This window comes from Protopterus annectens, chromosome 8.part1 (genome assembly GCF_019279795.1).
Source record: "Protopterus annectens isolate FY-2018-M chromosome 8.part1, PAN1.0, whole genome shotgun sequence".
NCBI lineage: Eukaryota > Metazoa > Chordata > Ceratodontiformes > Protopteridae > Protopterus > Protopterus annectens.
In genome coordinates this window covers 216,084,654-216,104,251 of record NC_056742.1, presented here as the reverse complement: position 1 = coordinate 216,104,251, position 19,598 = coordinate 216,084,654, and the positions used below count along the sequence as shown (strand labels likewise).

The window sequence follows — 19,598 nt, the reverse complement described above, 5'->3', positions numbered from 1 at the left end:
ACACACACACACACACCATTTGATACCTATCACTTTAATGTGTCTTTTTTCAAAATTAAGTATTGGACTGCTTTAACAAAAGTCACCAAAATTAATAATTTGATATGACATTGGGACCTTTGGAGTTATTTATTATATGATGTATGAAGGAAATTGCTCCCACTTCAGCCAAACTGCTAATGTGATGTCGCATTATGTGGACATACTGAATGATAACATATCTGTGCATAGGCACTGCATTACACACATACAGGTAACACACACTCAAATTTTGATTTGTTCTTTTATCTTATTTTTTTCACATATGCACATAACACATACACACACTCAGTGTGTTTCTCTGTGGTCTTTACTTTTCATCTTCACAATTCCCTTCAGCAGTGGTGTTATGCAGAAATGTTATGCATTCTGTTGTGTATGTAGTAATATTGTTTGCATTCTGCCTGACAGCACAGAAAAGAAATATATTTTAATCTGGTAGTTGTAATTCCGACCTTAACATTTTTTCCCAGGAAATGCAGAATAAATGCTTGTGCTTAGAATTTGAACTGGAAGTTATAATATGCAATGTAATGAATAGCCAGCCTTGTAAAGCACAAAAATTACTGAAACACATATACTTCTGTGGCAAACATAATGACTTGACTCCAATCAGAAACATCCATTGAAAAGTCTGCAGGTCAATGAGGATGTCAGGGCAAGTGGGATAAGAAAAAAATTATTAAAAAAGAGTCATTTTATTTAAAAGTCTTGCTTCTTATATAGAAGCACATATTAAAGCAATGTTACAATGTTCATAAAATATAAGTGTGATGCTGTATCATTTCTTACATGTCAGAATACTGATATTTTTTTATGTATACTAAAATAAGAACTTTAAAATTGTACAAATAGATGCATTAAAAATGACATATAAACTGGGCGCCTCTCACTGCAACAAGACAGAATTATATCTGGCACATATTAGTTAGACACAGTATAAGCAAAAGGGATTTACACGAATCAGCTTTAACAAGTCTGATGTTCAGGACACACTGTAACTGTATGTTGTACTGTACATACATTTTATAGATGTAAGTTTTTATTTAATATTATATATTCAAGTTTAAAATTCCACTGCTCTCAGTGTCCATTGATTAAGGCGAAACTACAGCTCAGAACTGTTTATTCTTATATTTTATGGAAGCTTCTCCAGCAAAAGGACTGAAAGAGATATGTCAAACAACAGACAAGATTTCTCATTATTATAAGCTGTCAGTCACAACTTAAACTTATGGGCCCTGCCTTTGAAAATGACTATGTGACAAAGTTGGTGCCCATCGTAAGGCAACTGTTTGTTTTCAAAGGGATCTTCCTTTACTGTATTTGTCACTGGTATTTCCACAACATGGAAACAATCCTGCCTGTGTATTATTCAGAATTCCAAATAAATGGAATCTTTGCTACTAGACACATCAATAGTAATTTCTGTGGAAGTCTTCTTTGTGTTTTTGCAGTCTTCACAGAATTTGACACAGTCATAAGGCCAACTTTAAGCTAATGTTAAGAATCATCATCATACGTGTCTTTGGAACCATACAAGTCTGCTAGTTTCTTAAATCGGGGTCCCCAGGTTTGTAAATAATCATAATCCAAGTCTGACTCTGTTGTGACAGACTCTAATGAGCTAAGTGAACCAGCCACTGAGCCTCTTCCTTCGTATCCATAGATTTGGATCGAATCATAAGGAGGGGCAGTCGGATCATTGTCCGCCTCCTGAATCCTTGTTTTAATGAAGTCATCAACATCAACACTGTTTGGAGCAGGCCTAAGTCCTGGCCTTGGAAAATATTGTAGCTCAGGTTTGATGTCTTTACGGGGCAAAAATCCATTGATGCCATCAGGGTTCTGCAGCGTAGCAATATCGAATGCCTCTGTATCTTCTTCCCCTCCACCTTCATCATCGTATGTGATAATATTTTCCCGTACATCCTCTTCTTCAAAAACAATTAATGGTTCCTTCTTTTGTCTTCTCAATGTGACAAACAGAACCACAATCACTGTAGAAGAAAAGATGAAAAATGTTACTAATATTATTTTACTGTAGTACTACACACGTAGCTTTAATTGCTTATCATTTAAGAGTAATATCTACTCGCTCCCTATTGCTTACATTTTGTTAAATATCTCTTAAGATATGAATGTGCATACCATTGAAGGTTTCCAGTACAAAGAACATTTTAACCTTTGACACTTACTTTGCAGTAGTCATAAAGCTTTTTGTGTGTTTCATCACATTATTATTTAATTTTCCACTTCTGTAATATAAATGCTTTCACTTAAACTCCTTATTAAAAATGAGTATATACAGCTAGTAACATTAAAGAAAAAAATGAAATTAATGGTCTTAAAAGTCAGCATTCTTTACCACTGCAATTGTCTCTCTAAACAAGAAGGCATTCTATACTAATTTCTAAATGTTGTAATTTTCACAGCCATTTGTTAACTTTTGCAGCATTTTCAGTAAAAGTCAAGTTTAAAACAGAGAGAGAGAAAGAGAGGAAATAAAAAAAGAGATAGTGTCTGAAATCATTGTTATAAAAGATCCCACAGTATGCCTTCCAAATATTGTTTAGTTCAGATATCGATGTACTGGCTTTAGAAACTAATCATGGTTTTCTTTTTTATGTTAATCCCAAGAAGGCATTCATTACATACTCATTTAACAAGTTATTACGTAAAGACCTAAAGCAGTCTGTCATAATGCTTCTCTTTATTCCTTAAAAAAAAACACAATCACTGGCTTATACAATTAGACAATTTACTGTAATATATTGAAAAAATATTATTATAAGAGTTTAAGTGTAATACTGTAATATGTAGTTCCCATCTGTCTGTTCTTTCTCTCTAACCAGATAAAAGGCTACTATAGCTGTTACTTTATATGTCCATTGCAGAGGAAGGGTACAGAGCATTATGACTGGGTTGCCAATCCTAACCTGATTATTACATGTTCACTTTCGAGGTGAATTTCTTGGCATCCATGTCAAGATCACATAATTTAGAGTTAAGATTGGTGAGACAATTATAATTCTTTGTAGTACATGAAGCTTTATTGGGTCGATGTGCCACTAGTTAAAGGGGAAACATTGTTAAGCATTTTCCTAGCTTTCAAAGCTGTAAAGCACTTAAGTGCTGTCAGAGAGGTAGTGTAACATAGTCCTTTAAATTTATACTTATCTTCATATTTCTCAACTGTTGAGATTTTCACAAATCCAAGTAAAAATCATTATTTGTGTTCACTTAGTAATCTGAACTCTTTGTAAAATTTTTCAGAACTGCTTTAAAGAACTTTTGCTTTGTTATTATACTGAAGGTAGCCTCTATGGCAGATGGCAAAATGCTTAATCTCAGAGAAGTAATCATTATTTTATAACATTGATACTCCCTAGAAAAGATCATTGGTCTAATATAGTAGTAAAATACATGTTTTACCTAATAAAATGACAATGCAAGCAAGAATTGCTATCAGAGCCCCAGTGCTAAGTCCAGCTGTTAGTATATAGGGTTCAGCATTGCAAGACTTTCGACTTCCATCAATACTGCAACCACAGACACTAATGGTAAGTGTATTTGTGCTTGTTAAGGCAGGATTTCCTCCATCACTGATGAGAATTGGAAGCAAGAACTGGTCTTGTTTTTGCCGATTAAACCCACTTCGCCTGGCATATACTTTTGCAGTACTGTCTGTTGAAAAATTACAGAAATTATTAATTACAGGCATGGCTCAACTCATTAAGATCAACAGTGTAATATTCCAATAATATGAGAAATGGTTATTCACAATTTCTTTTCTTAGTAACCTGTTACCAGAATTGCTTCAAAACACACGTTTATACGTCTTTAAATATGCCACCAAAATGGTCAAAAATAAAAGAAATAGTAATGTTGTGTTGTGCTGTAATTGCATGAAATGTATTAACTAGTAGACGTTATACTGTTGAAGACAACACTCAAGCTTTAAACATCTATCAAGTTATTATTATTCTTTTTATATGGCTATATTCGTCTTCTGTTGCTAAAATATATTGTAACATGAGTGAAAAGGTAGGCTTGTAATACAATTCCTGAAAGGGTATTATCGCTTAGGACTGTAGTCTGTAAACAGTTGAAGCATAACAGCAATATTAAAAAAGTAAATACATATTTTTTTTTTCAAAATGTCTTACTGAGTTTCATTGGTAAAGGCTAACATGCAGTAATAAGAATGTCAAACAAATGCATCAAGAAAACATTCTATAAATGCAGTGCACTAGCCATAATTTTTTAAGAGAATCAAACAAATGCATTTAAATAAAAGTGGTGGTGTAAAGGCTTATAATGTAATGAACATAATGTAATGAACATATGTACAGTATAATGGAATTCTAAAATAATAATAATAGTATTAAAAACAATAATAATAATAACAACAACAATAAATGCTTATGGGCATCATGAATTTAATAGGCCAAACAGCACTTGAAACCACCAGATTGGAACTACATTTCTAATAATTTTCCCTTTTCCTTAGTAGAAACAGCCTCTCAGTTGAATATAATGATGTGTATAGTGCAAGAAAGCTACCCCATGTATGTTTGATGACATTTTACCAAAGGAAAAAGCAGGTCTGAATATTGTTCTTTTGAATTGATTTCCAGCTTCATTAAGTGTTTTTAAACTAAAGAGTCCAGAAACCTGATAAATATTATTTAAATAGAAAGGACCACACAGTGATATGAGGCTAGGTCCTTAAAAGTACAGAAGTGTACATGCTGAAATCTTAAGTATGTCTGAAAGAAGAATTATGCACATCTGTTTGTAACAGAGGAGAAGATTAACTTAAAAGGGTCTATATTATATCATTGAACACTTAAAAAAGTGAACACTGATTGATCGACCTAATTTAAGTGAAAGCTTACAATCTTGAACTGTCAGATCAGCGATTTTTTTCCCAGGGAAAAAAATCACTGATCCAAAACACATACACACAGCACAAGCACACCAAACAAACAGAAATCCACACACATACACCTAAAATCTGATACCTAACCCTACACTAAACTATGCACACACCACTAACTACCCACTTACCTTAACCCAAACCCTAACCCTAAGGTCCGTCGCTATCGCACACTCACCTCACCAGCTCCCTAACCCTAACTCACTTAAATCTGCCCTAAACCTCATGTCCTCTCAATCGCACACACACCTAACCCGAGCCCTAACCCTAACTCACCTAAATCACCCTAACACTCACATCCACACAATCGCACACTTACCTGAATCCGACCGGTAACTTTCCACCATAACACTGAAAAAATCGAAGCAACAGAAATGGACAACTGAATTCTTTCCCTAGGAAAAAATTAAAGTTTCTGCTGCTTTGATATTTTGCAGTTTTGCGAAAATAAGTTTGATCAATCAGCGTTTGCTTTTTTAAGCGTTCGAGGATAAAATATAGACCCATTTAAGGGTCTATATTATATCATCAAATGCTTAAAAAAGTGAACGCTGATTGATCAACCTAATTTAAGCAAAAGCTTACAATCTCGAACTGTCAGATCAGTGATTTTTTTCCCAGGGAAAAAAATCACTGATCCAAAACACATACACACAACACAAGCACACTAAACAAACATAAATCCACACATATACACCTAAAATCTGATACCTAACCCTACATTAAACTATGCACACACCACTAACTACCCACTTACCTTAACCCAAACCCTAACCCTAAGGTCCGTCACTATCGCACACTCACCTCACCCGCTCCCTAACCCTAACTCACTTAAATCCGCCCTAACCCTCATGTCCACTCAATTGCACACACACACACATAACCCGAGCCCTAAACCTAACTCACCTAAATCACCCTAACACTCACATCCACACAATCGCACACTTACCTGAATCCGACCGGTAACTTTCCACCATAACACTGAAAATACCGAAGCAACAGAAACGGACAACCAAATTCTTTCCCTAGGAAAAAATTCGAGTTTCTGCTGCTTGGATATTTTGCAGTTTCACGAAAATAAGTTCGATCAATCAGCGTTCACTTTTTTAAGCGTTCACTTTTTTAAGCATTCGAGGAGATAATATAGATCCATTTAAAAAGATAGAGCATCATGTGACAACAGATCCATTTAATTGGAAATTTCTAAAAATAAATTGTCAACACATTGTAGATGTGGAAGGCTGAAAATTTACAGTATGAGGCATCACTTGTAGGAATCTGTTGAACAAGAATGATTGTCCTTGAGTTTTCCAACCAACTGAATTTTTGCTAAATCTTACAAATCCTGTTGAGTGGAGGGTTAGTGCTCACATTCCAAAGGATCAGTATTTTTCATGTGAATTAACATACAGTAGATGAATTAATTTCAGTGCTTGTTTACTCGGTTTTATTCAGTTAAACATTAGGCTAGACAGCAAATGTGTGTCATTAGAACTTAGAAACATATACTGCCCTTTATCAGATGGGTATCATGATTTCATTCATTCTGTACTATAAGGTAGCCCCAAAATATGTTTAAGTATATGGCGTTTTCTTTTCATATCACCAGGAATGTCTAAGTTGAGCTTTTGCAAACACAAATGGGTGAACAATCACCTTTGTATTAACTGCTTTTAGAGGCCTGATATCCTTCAACAGATGTTTATCATTTGATAAAAACAAATGGCTAAAACACAAATTGACTTTATTACATAAAAATCTAGCCAATTCATCATTTGTAGTACCTTGGATCTGAAGACCATGTGATTATGTTTGGCATATGCTGCCATGCACAGTGGGAAGATGGTTTGATGAAAACATTTATGCTACATGTATGGAATTAAAAGAGCTTTCCAAAGTTTCAGTTTAGGCATCCATGACCACACTGTAAACATGTTTACTGGAGAAAATGACAGAAACTATGAGTATGTGTGGATTTCTTAAACAAATTCAAGGTTGAGGATTCCAAAGACTTTTGAGGAAGTAGTTTCCAGGGACGCTGACTATGGTAAGAAAATGACTGACCCTTGGTAGAATTACACAACCCCTTAGACCATAAATGGCCCTTTAATAGGACAGCTGAGGGAACAGGTTGGAGGAGAGGTTACAGACATTTCTTTAGATATGGAGGACTCAAACTGTGTAGGACAAATTCACCCACACAAGCCTCACACAGAAAGCAGCCAGTATACTTTCCACAAAACTGGCACAGTATCACAGTAACAAGTTGTACCTGTTAGTCAGTGGGCAGAGTTTTAAGCCAGCTGCTACCAAATGAGTTTGATGTCAGAAATCCCCAATTATGGGTAGCTGCAGCAGAGCAAATGTTAAGAAACCAAGGCATGAACAATCACGGCTGGCTTCTCATTTAGTAGAAAGTGTTTGATCCAGGTAAATTCCTAAGCTGAAAGATGGATGACTTAAAAATAGCAAATACTTATCCTATACATGAAAGCCTATCAAAGATAGCATCAAGATCTTGTATTGACAATATAAATCCAAGCATCTCCCTTTAATACACATGGAATGCAGTCATGGAGATCATTGGTGATGTGTTAAGACTCACTCACACTGTATCATCTGATAGTGTCCAGACCATCGAACAAGAAGGCCATAACAAAGATATGCATATTCCAGGGGGCAGGAGAACAGTAACTGTACTGTTCCCTCTTCCTTTCCCTGTCTTTTGATGCACTATATTATTGTAGTATTGTCTGTTACTACTGGAAGAGTCCCTGACTTCCACATTGTCTGGAGATTGAATATGGCATACTGGACAACCAAGATAATAGGCCATTTCAAGTCAAGCCAAGACATGGGGTCATGAACTGAAAACTACTGAATCTGAATCAACCAGATGCAATCTGATGGATCTCATATATGTCTTGTCTCTGGCACTGGTGGGACAAATAAGAGATCCAGCTTTATGGATATCGGGAGATGCCATCCATGGACTTTTTATAGCAGGGATCAAGGATAGGTTTTCATCCATGGACTGAGCATGCAGATATGAATAGTTTTTGGGGTATCTTTGTATCTCTTTCATATGTACATTAGCATTTCACATCTTGAGATTTGGACAGAACATGTCACTCCCTTCTTTGAACAAGTTTCCTGTGGTAAGGTTTCATTGCATTGAAACACAGAGAAAACTTACTTCATTAGCTGTCTGTTGTTCTGGCGTATGGACACTTTGCATTTTTTGTTCCTTAATGGCATTAGGAATCTCTCTTGTTGAGAAAGGCTTAAGCAACACCTTTATGCATTCAAATATCCCTAGGGAGTATGCATTGTGCTGCCAGGTTCAGGTGCCTGCTGCAGTTTTATGACTAATAGGTGTCATGTTGAAAGGTCATTCTAGTCAAGGTGAATGTGACTCCTATCAGCCCAAAGTAAATAAACCCTGTATATGGTGAAAATCATGGGTTCAGTAATGAGACCAACTGAGAAGGAGAAAGAAAGACAGCATGAGTCTCATACTATAAATCTGAGACCCCATGGGTGGGGGCTACATGAGTGCATGTCCTCCATGCATAAACTATGAAAACATCCTTCAACATAAGGAGGAGGAAGGTCTATAGAGTTAAATGCTTTGCAATTCTTTACTGATAACACAGTTGTTTAAATGTGAAAGTGCAGGCTTGGGCTCCACTGCGCCTCCTTTCTTAGAATGAGGGTACTCATGAAAAGTACTACTTGCCCCACTATCTTTGTGGTGGAAACTCTGGACAAGTTTGCTGTCTAGCAATTCTTTACTTTTGAATAATTCATGATTCACCTGATATTTTACTGTTAAAGTGATATTCCTGAATGCAAGGGAATGAGCAAATTCTAATATGTAGCCACTGGATACCAACTTCCGCACCCACTGACAGAGATCGGGAGAAATCCCTGCTCATCCTTTGAAAAGCCGGTAATCATAGTGGGGGGGGTTGCTGTTCACCTAAGGAGATAACTCAATGAACTTGATATCAAGCAGATGTCTTCATCCAATGGATAGACAATAGTTAGCAGATCTCTAGGACATACCAAAACACTTCTCTGTGAAAAATTATTTTATTATTTAATTTAAAATAATGTATTTTATTGCATTGAAGTAACACAATGTAAAACTAAGAAACAAATAATAATATAATGAAAACATAATTCCACCAATAATATCATGTAAAAATGCAGTTCTTACTACCCTGTGATTTCAGTAAACTTTGCATTCTTGAAACTAATTGTAACCCCCTGTGATATCCACGTACATGGCATAATTCCTCCAACATTCTAAGATCCATATACATGGCATAATTCCTCCAACATTCTGATATCCATGTACATGGCATCATTCCTCCAACATTCCAGCTGTATGTATCTCAAGTGTCAAGTATCTTCTCCCACTGCCCAATACTGTGATGGTTGTTGGTCATTCTGTCCACCAAGATCTGGCCTTGGATTGTTCAAACATGGTAAAGAAACACTCTGCCCGTACCAGGATGGTTAATTCCTAAAAACTCTGTTTTGAAAAACTGGTAAAACCCTGAGAAATGTCCTTTGTGGATGTCTTGCAAATAGCATATAAATATAACATGCCTTTATCCACAACATGAAAACATGAGTGAAACACCTGAGTTTCAAGTACAAGTTTTAAAATTGCTGTAGTAGCTACAGGTACCCTATCTGAATCAAGCTTGTTACCCTGGACCGCTTTCAAAATAAATGGGTTTGAAATCAGAAGAGGTCAAAAGAGTGTTCTCCTGACCTGGGATGTGCAGGTCTCCACTCTCCATGGCTCCTTACAGTGCAAAATAACTGACAGGGTCCCTAAGGCGTAGGTTTCTAGTCCATGGTCATCACAAATACAATACTTTTTATGTTTTATCCCTGTGTTTCTTATATCATTGCAAAGTTTCCTTCTTATTTTTTGGGCAGATGGTAAATATCTCAATGATAAGTAGGGACGTTAATATGTCAGGATTTCCTCAAGTGGCACTTTTTGTTAAAAGTAGCACAATCACTTTCATTGCATCAATACTATGGCCTTCATATAAACAAAAGGAAAAGAATGCAAACAATACTCATTTGCAAGAAACTATCTAGTGCAAGAGAGCACATATAGCACTCTTTGCTGGGAATGTAGTCCACCATCAATATAAAACAGAATAGCTAAGACAGAACAGCTAGGACAATACTAACAAAAGCAGCAATTTATGTTTGATCATTGACTAGATGGCTTTTCAAAGCTCCTTTACAGGCTAGATCCAAACACAAGACAGTTTAAACAAATACATATTTATTGTGCATCTGATGTCTCAGGAAGGTGACCGGGAGATTGATGAAGTGGGACGCAGGCCTTTCACTACAGCTGCAAAAATGAACTGAAGCTGCATATCTCTGTAAATGAAAGACTGACTGAGAGACTGATTTTATTTTAATTTGACATTCGTTTAACAAAGATGAATCCTAGCTATGACCTAGATGACCTAATTTTGATTAATGGTTCCAGTACAAAAGTGTAGGGTGGGAGGATGGGTTTGAGCAGCTGATGCTGGTTGCCTCATCCTGGGGAGAAGGAGGCAGTTTGGTTTAGTGTAATGCTGAGACTCAGAGTAATGAATGGCTGCAGTATATTGGCTGAGGTGTATATCTGACTCTGCAAGGAGCTGAGTTCACACAGTAGCCTTTGGGGGTAAGCCCAGCAATACCCCTGCCAAGAAAAGAAGGCATAGCAGGCCCTTGCATTTACTGGCATACACATTAGCAAATAGGGAAAGGAAGTTAGGGCTATACAAAGTAAACACTCAGATGGCTGGCTGGTCAATGGCCTTGTGTGATCAAGCTTGCCTCACAATTCCATGCATAGGCTGAATATACTGATCTAATGAGGAAGGGCTAATGGTTGACTGGAAGAATGGGAAAAACAAACAATGCAAAAAGAGAGAAAAGAACATGGCAGTTGTCAGACTCAGCTTTACTACTTGGCTTTCAACTAGCAACTTGTATGGGAACTTCCATTTCACACATTCTCTATCTGTGCTATCCAAATGATTATCAGAGCCTTCTGTGACACTAACATCCTCGTGTAGCAACTTATATTCATCTTATGAATTTTTATCAGTACTGATCTGTATTATGAATAGGTATTATTTATCTTTGGGGGAGTAAGTACTTTGTGAGGTTTTCTAATAATGAAGCCTACAAAATGAAGTGTTCTACTGAAAGGCTACCATTTATTACTGGAAGTAGGGATGTAGAATATTTATTTCATAACACACATAATTGGATTTTCAATCTGGTGCTATACATTCTGATCATATAAATATAATTGTTCAAATTATTCCGCATCTGCCTAAACCATACTTCATAAAACAACTATATTTAAGGCAGCGCTCCAAAAACAAAGTACACTGAAGAAAGACAGCTGCTACACCACGGAAGAGGATTTATTAAATAAATCAAAACAATAAACATTAAAATCAGCTATAAAACTAAAAGAGGATGAATGCTTTTGGTATAAAACCTTCAGATCCATGATTCAGCTGTAAAAAAATTTCAGTTCTATGTACATCTCAGCCAATCCACAACCATCTAAGAAGCCTACACCCCTTTTATACAGGTTTAAAGGGAACCACTCCATTTAAGCCATGAACTTTATCTGCTTGCAGGTTAATTATCCATTTAGTTTCTCTTATCTCCATCTTATTATGCAGGTCCACTCCACTAAAAGTATCATGAACCACTTCCAACACTAAAAAACAAAAATCATGTCCAACATTCTTTTTAACTCATTCCCTCCAGTAGAGCTCTTTTGAGTGTGTACCTTTAACTCCTAGTGGGCATGGCTTCAGCATTTAAAAATTTAAGTTATCACCTTACATTTTAACAAATACCCATTGACAGAGGTCATATATCAATACAATTGTATTTGGTATCATGTATGCTTAAAGATAAAATTTTCCAATACCTTGTATGTAACATGGTTTTGGAATTATTAATGCAAATATGAACAGGCAATATTTGACGCCTAGAGGAGCAGTAGGGTGTAACTGCAGAAATGCCTGGAGATGTCACTCAGCTTTTGTGATAAGGCATTGGTGTCATTGCCAAGTCGAATGTCACTCAAATGGCGAAGAGTCTTTTCTTTAAAAGGTCTATTCATCCTCCCTATATAAAATCATGAGCAGGTGTTACAGAGTGCTACATATATAACATTCTTCACATTACAGTCTGCTACATGTGCAGCTTATAAGCCCTAGATGTACAGTTTTTAATTTTGTTAATATATGACCATGCCTTGCACCTTCTGCATGGAAATGTCCCTTCCTTTAAAATGTTAACCTCATGGAATAATCTATCCTTGTAGCACAATAATCTCTTGAGATTTTGCTTATTCCTAAAACTGAACCTTGGAGTTTCACTGAGAATAGCTTTTAGACAATTGTCCATAGTCAAGAGTCTCCAATTCCTTCTTATTATCTCACAAACCTGAGGCATATCACTACTAAAAGTGAGCAAACATCTCATAGGTCAGGATAAATTTCCTTCTCAGTTTGGTTGCATTCATGATATCATATCATCCTCTCTTGCACTAGAAAAGTATGGTCTTCCTATCTTCCTTCTTAAACTTCTGATGATTTGCATAACTTTCCTGTATTTCCTTTTCTTTACATTCACTTGCCCAAAAACGATCCAGTAGTTGAGTGGCTTCATCTTCCTCTACTTTATCATCTGTGCATAACCTGGAGGTAGTTGCCCCTTAACTACATGTGGGTAGATATGCTGAGAATGCATACTCATTCTGGTCCCAAGTAGTTGCCCTTAATTACATGCAGGAAGATATGCCGAGGGTCCATACTCATTCTGGTTCCAAGTAGTTGCCCCTTAATTACATGTGGGTAGATATACCAAGGGTGCATACTCATTCTGTTGCCAAGTAGTTTCCCCTTAACTACATGTGGGTAGATATGCTGAGGGTGCATACTCATTCTGGCCCCAAGTAGTTGCCCATTAACTACATGCGGGCAGATATGCCAAGGGTGCATACTCATTCTGGTCCCAAGTAGTTGCCCCTTAACTACATGCAGGAAGATCTGCCGTGGGTGCATACTCATTCTGGTTCCAAGTAGTTGCCCCTTAACTACATGTGGGTAGATATGCCGCGGGTGCATACTCATTCTGGTCCCAAGTAGTTGCCCCTTAACTACATGCAGGTAGATATGCCGAGGGTGCATACTCATTTTGGTCCCAAGTAGTTGCCCCTTAACTACATGTGGGTAGATATGCCGAGGGTACATATTCGTTCTTTACTCAATTTCCCTTCAGCATCAAATTGGAGACTTACATCCAATAATAATATCTTGTACATAGATTTATGCACTTCAAATTCCATAAACACAGTTGAATTATTAAGATAGTCAATAAAACTGGTTAATTCTACGTCTTCATCATTCCAAAGGGGAAATATATCATCCACAAAATGACCATAGTAAACAACATTGTTTTACCAGGGTTATTATCACTAAAGATATATTTTTCCTCCCATCAAGCCATCACTAAGCTTGAATAGCTATTGTCACAAGGGGTGCCTATAGCCACCCCACATTAATGCTAGTAGTCTTGTTCACCATATACAAAGACATTCTTCTCTAATATAATGTCAGTGGTTTACAAACTCTTGATGTGACCATATCATCAAGTGTTTCATGATGTCTGAGAAACTCATATACAGTTTTGATACCAAAATCATTTGGTATTACCATAAACAGATTCTTAACATCTAAAGTAACCATTATTGAAGTGGTTACATTGGCCATATTCTGTCTACTGGCAAAGAGTGTTTCTAATAAGTGGGGGTATCCCTTAGCACTGCTGTTGCTTTAGGGAGAGCTTTCTTCAATTGCTTTTCCACATATATGGAGGCTGACTCCGTAACCCAGCCCCTTCCTGAAACAATTGGTCATAAATGTGGATTATATCATAAACTACAAATGCAATACCTTTCTGATAAACTCAGTTTTTGGGGCGGAAATATATCACACCATGTATAACAAATGTTGAAGCCCACTGTATCCTTATTGATTTAAAAATATATATATGCTTTAACACACACACACAAGCACAACAGATGGATACAGCTGTTTAAAGCTGTTAACAGAAAAATGATACATAGACTACAAAGAGCTTAGGGTCTGCTGGAAATTAAAATGACATTCATTTAACTTGAAAAATTATCTGACAAAAAAATGCTAAATGAGGTTTGGGAATAAGCCAAATTGTCCATGGACATCTTCAGTAAGTGTTAGAGAGAGTTACATGGGGTGCGGAGTGGGAGTTTGTTGGGGAGGGGAGCTAATATTATGAAATAGAGATAGACTTGTTTAGTTTTGGGAAGGTAAAGGTTAATTTGTTAAGGGTACTTTAGATGAAGTGAGGTAGATGTAGAGTGGGTGTTAGGTATTTTATAGGCATGTAATTGGGAAGAGGAAGCGCTTTTTGCGTGAATTTGCTACACTGCAGGCTGACGTCCAAGGTGACCTGTAAGTACTGCTGTAGTCGGGTAGGCCCTGGATTACTAGTTGTGGGCATGAATGAGTTGGGTCATACTTGGTACCCAGTATGCTTCAAGGTGTTAATTGGAGATAGTGAGGTTTAATTGTAATACATTATTATGTTTTTTTATGTAGGAAAAGATTGGTTTGGAGCTGTGGGTAAGCAGTGTTGGGATATTTCAGGCAGTAGCATGGGTTGCTGTTATGATGGGGGATGCAAAGTTTTAGCCTAGGCTATATGGAGGTAAAAAAAAAGGTTGGAGGGGAGGAAATTTAGGAAATTGGTCATCTTGTTAACTAGTGGGAGGGCAGAGAGCTGGTAGTAAGGTTAAGAATGGGCTTACATACCTTGTTTGATTCTCAGGATTTTGTCATGTGGGATTTCAGCATTGGTGGGTGGTGTGGTAGTCTCTTGGTCTATGAAGTGGTGCAATGGGTTTTCTGGTGTGGTACCGCAGTGGGTGGGGACCTCTGGAGTGTTCATTGTTATGGGTGGTGGGCTGCTGCAGTTTCTTTATGGCTGCTGTGGGTCGTTGCTGGTCAACCAAAGAAGTGAAGGTCTTTGCGTAAGCTTAGAGTTAGGTAGGATAATGGTTACCTGCTGCACATGCGCAGTGTGGCATTAGTTGTTGGGAATGGGGTAGGGAAAATGGGAGGGCATCGCCCTCAACTGTCCATATTTTTTCAGAGTGTCTAGATTGTTGCCTCATGTCTTTGGTCTGTTCCTTTTGAAATTTCTGGTTTTCTGGCAAGTCACTGGAGATTGAACTCACTAAATAATGACAGCCATTTGAGTTTCAGGTTTCGTATCCTTCTGAAGATGCATGACAACACAAAACCTGTCATTCTAGCAACTTTCAAAGTTTCTAAGAGCAATATTTAACATATGTTCCTATTTTTAGGCTTTTATCCCACCATTATTTTGCTTTGTCAGAGTTTTTGTACTAAGAGGTTGAGAGGTATGCATGCAAGTAGTTGGTGTGAGAGAGAAGCAACCTGCAGACTGTCAGGTTTGGCAGGACATCCATGTTTGTCTTATAAATTTGGTCTGCTTGTCTCGCAGTGTGGTTTCCAGCAGTTGGTGGTGGGCAGTGGTGGCTGTGTTTGGACTTGGCAGTGTAGCAGGATGGCTGTTGGGAGGGGCATGCGGGCAGTTTGTCTGCGGGCATGCTTCTTGGCTGTCCCTGATTTTGACTTGGAGTGATTTTGGTGTAGATTTTGGCGTGGCCCCTCTTGATGCTTGCAGGAGCTGGTGACCATGCCTCTTAATGGTACAGATTTTTGCAGAATGTCTAGATTTCTGCTCATAGTTTTGTTCTTCTTCTCATAAAATTGTGGTTTTCTGGCAAATTGTTGGTAGGTCATTGAGGATTGAAGTCAGAAAACAATGACAGACACTTGATTTTCAGAATTCAGACCCTTCAGAAAATTCATGCTAATGCAAAACCTGTTATCCTATCAACTTTTTAAGTTTGTAAGAATAATATTTAAAAACTGTCCCTATTTTTGTGCCCTTGTCCCCTCCATTATTTATGTATTTCTCCAGATATTTTGTTCTAAGTGGTTGAGAGGTATGCTGGTGACTTTGGGAGGAAAGGCGGTTCATTGTATTCTACGGGTGTGTGGTCAGAAGAGCTGTTGTGTTTGTGAAATGTATATTGGCTGTATTTGGGAATTTATTTTGCTTTGCAAAGTTTTGGTGGTTGTTCTTTGTTGTGTCAAATGGCTTCAGTTAATAGTGCTAATGTTTTAAAATGTCCCAGTTTGTCCCTGAATTTAATTGGTCTGTACCTGTTGCTGTTGAAATTTGTCCCTGATTGGTGGAGACCTATGGTTGGGAATGAGGAATTCTTATAACTATTAATTATGTGCAAGGTCAAGGTTTTGTCTAATACATTGGTCTGTTTCTGAGAATGTGTGCACTTTGGTTACTCTATGGTGGCAAATAACTTTTTATTCTAGCAGCTTTTAGGTCTGAGGAGATTAGGCTGTACTTTCAAAGTGTATTTTAGACATTATAGAGTAATGTTACTTAACTGGGGAAAGATACAATGTGCTGTACAACAAAGGCATGTAAAGATTTGAATAACAGCTTGACACTTTTTTCTTGTTAATGTGTTTCTTTCCCTTGGAGTCGTAATGTGTCTCTCCTTGGTTGCAGATGGCAAATGTGCAGAGTTTATGGCAGAGGTGGAAGGCCATAGTGGCGCATGTGGAAGGACTGTTCCAGGAGGTGCCTGATGCTGAGTCCAGAATGGCAGCTGATGAGGGTGAATCCATTTGGATGAGATGACGTCTGGTGGTGAAGACCAGAGGGCCGGCTCATGGGAAGCAGGCACAGCAGTCGAGAGATGTGGTCACAGTGGAGATTCCAGCTGCAGGGGTGGCACAGGACAGAGCAGCAGGTAATTATATGCTGTTGGGAGTCCCATTAGTCAGCAGTTTGGAGTGTGAGGTCCTAATTGTGGGTTACCTGAGGATGAGGTGTATCAGGGGCTGGGTGACATTGGAGGGTTTATGGTGGATACACAGAGGTATCTCAAGCAGGGAGAGGGGTGAGGCAGTCAGTGGAGAGGATAATGTGGGGTTGTCTGGGGGGGGGAGCTTGGGGTCATCTGTGGTTGGGATGAGATCATTTTCTGAGGTTGGGTCAGATTTTGACATATAGGTGGGGGATTGGTTAGCTACACAGGCTTTGGAGCAAGGGACAGGGCAGTTTTTCTGACCCCTCACATTCCACTTTCAGTTAAGGAGAAAATTTGGAGGGGGGAATATGTTGATGTCTTCAAGTTAATTGATGCAGGAGGGGTGCGGTGGTTGGTGAAATCAGAGACGTTAAATAGCAAGGACTGTTTGGCAGCATTAGCAGCACTGGGGAGGAGGAGAGAAGGTAGGCTGCGAACAAAGACATGGGATAACTGAGTGGTTGGTTTTGTCTCCTACATGACAGTTTGGCTGGAGAACGATGCTTCTTTGGCTTTGCCACTTTTGGGTTACTTTCTGATGATCTGAGAGGCTCAGTGTTTGTGGGCCTGGACTGCTTGGTTATGACATTACCAGAGCTTACGGAATCAGAAATCAGTTGATCACTCTCTGCTGAGAGATTAGACATCCAAACATATGGCTAGCTACTATGATGGAGGGCTTTGGGGTGGTTAGTCAAGGGGGAAGGGTGGAGTATGTTGGGCTTTAAATGTGGGACATTGCTTGTGGGTTGGGTATAAGTTCTCTCATGCTTGTTTAAAGTGTGTGAGGAGCCATCCTGTGGTGCAGTGTAGTCAGGTTGAAGGTTAATTTGGCAACTCTGTGTTTGTTTTCAACTGACATGGTTGTGTTTCCTGCTTCTTTTCAGGGTTTTCAGCATCTTCGAGCTAAGGGAAATTTTCAAGGACTGTGAAGAGGGATATTTTTTAGGGAGGAAGGGGATGGCCAGAGGTCACATTTTCCCATTAAGGTGGAAAAATTGCGGCATATGCTTCAGCAATTTCCTGATTTTTCTCTTAAGGAAGAAATAGTGAGGGCTTTTCCCAGGGGTTTTCTATTATGATAAGGATGGCAGGGGATGGGTTAGTTTGCATGAATTTGTGATCTGTATGAGAGAAGGAGGATATATTGGAGGGTTTGGTAGAGAAGGAATGACAGGTGGGTAGGCTGTTGGGATGTTTTGATAACCCCCCTTTTGAGAGTTTTAAGGTTTCACCATTGGGTTTGGCTCCTAAGAAGGTGGCTGGCGAGTTCAGGCTGATTCACCATATGTCATATCCAGAAGTGAGCTCTGTTAATGACTTTATTTCAGTCAAGGATATCAAAGTCAGTTATGCATCTTTGGATGATGCTGTGAAGGTTATTAGAGGGTTTAAGGATCTGTAGTTAGTGAAGGAGGACATTGAATCCCACTTCCTCCTTTTGCCAATACGGGAGGAGTGACCGTTATTAGGCATGGTAGTTGGGAACAAATTTTACTTTGGTAAGACTATGCCAATGGGATGCTCAGTAGCCTGTGCTACTTTGGAAAAATTTAGCACTGTACTCCATTGGATTTGTCAGCAGTGGGTGGATACACAGAGGATGGTGCATTACTTGGATGATATATTGATAGTAGTTGAGGGGTTTGAGGGAGCGTTTGGAGGTTTTTGAGAGTTTTTGGGGATGTATGATGAGTTAGGGGTCACACTGTCTAGGCAGAATATGGAAGGCCCAGCCAGGGCATTGGATTTCTTGGGTTTATTGGTGCATGCAGAATGTTGGTTGTTTTACTTGCTGATTGATAAGATAGCCAAATTGAAGGAGAAGATTGGGTTGGTGGTGTGCAAGGGTAAGGTGAAAATTAGGGTGGTTGTGGAGCTCTTAGGGCTTCTGAATTTTGCACATCGGGCAGTTCATCCAGGGCATAATTTTTGTAGGTCAGTGGCATTTTTGTTAAAAGGAGGGAAGAGCAAACATCATTAGGTCAGGATCAACAAGTTGGTATGAGCTGATCTGGCACTTTTGTTGTCAGTTTTGGAGCAGTTTAATGGTGTCTCTTTTTGGCAGACAGATTGGGTTGGTCGACAGGAACTGCAATTGTTTACAGATGTACCTGGGGCTATTGGAATGGGTGCATTTTTTTGGAGGGGAATGGTTTGCAGCTCACTGGCCAGTGGATTGGAAGGGTGAGTGGAAAAGTGATGTTGTCTTTTTGGAGTTCGTGTCAATCTGGGTTGTATCAGTAGTTTGGCAGGAGCAACTGAGAGGATATAGGGTAATTTTTAATTTGGATAACATGGCAGCAGTGTGCGTTTTGCAAGTAAAGATTGTGAGATCAGAATTGTTATTGGTTTTACATAAGTTAGTTTTGCAGTTTGTTAAATTTTCCAATCACGGTTATGTATGTAGCAAGGGTTAGGAATAAGAGTGCTAACAGTTTGTCTTGACTTTGGATTTCCTGGTTCCAACAGTTGGTCCTGGGGTTGGAGAAGGAGCCGATGGTGTTGCCATATGAGGTGTGGTATCTTGGGATGATGTAACCAGAAGGTTGGTGCAGCAATCCTGGGCGACATCTACCA

At 38.5% G+C, this 19,598-nt stretch overlaps 1 protein-coding gene across 1 annotated transcript in view; it reads right to left on the bottom strand.

Moving 5' to 3' along the window:
* Nucleotides 1-707: 707 nt before the first annotated feature.
* Nucleotides 708-19,598, bottom strand: part of CDH11 (cadherin 11) — a 485,578-nt gene continuing 466,687 nt past the window's right edge. The window contains exons 11-12 of the mRNA XM_044081817.1: nt 3,475-3,726; nt 708-2,039 (exon numbers count right to left, since the gene is read on the bottom strand). Of these exons, the coding sequence (XP_043937752.1) occupies nt 1,543-2,039; nt 3,475-3,726 (749 nt within the window). The 3' untranslated portion in view covers nt 708-1,542. The remainder of the gene's footprint in view (nt 2,040-3,474; nt 3,727-19,598) is intronic.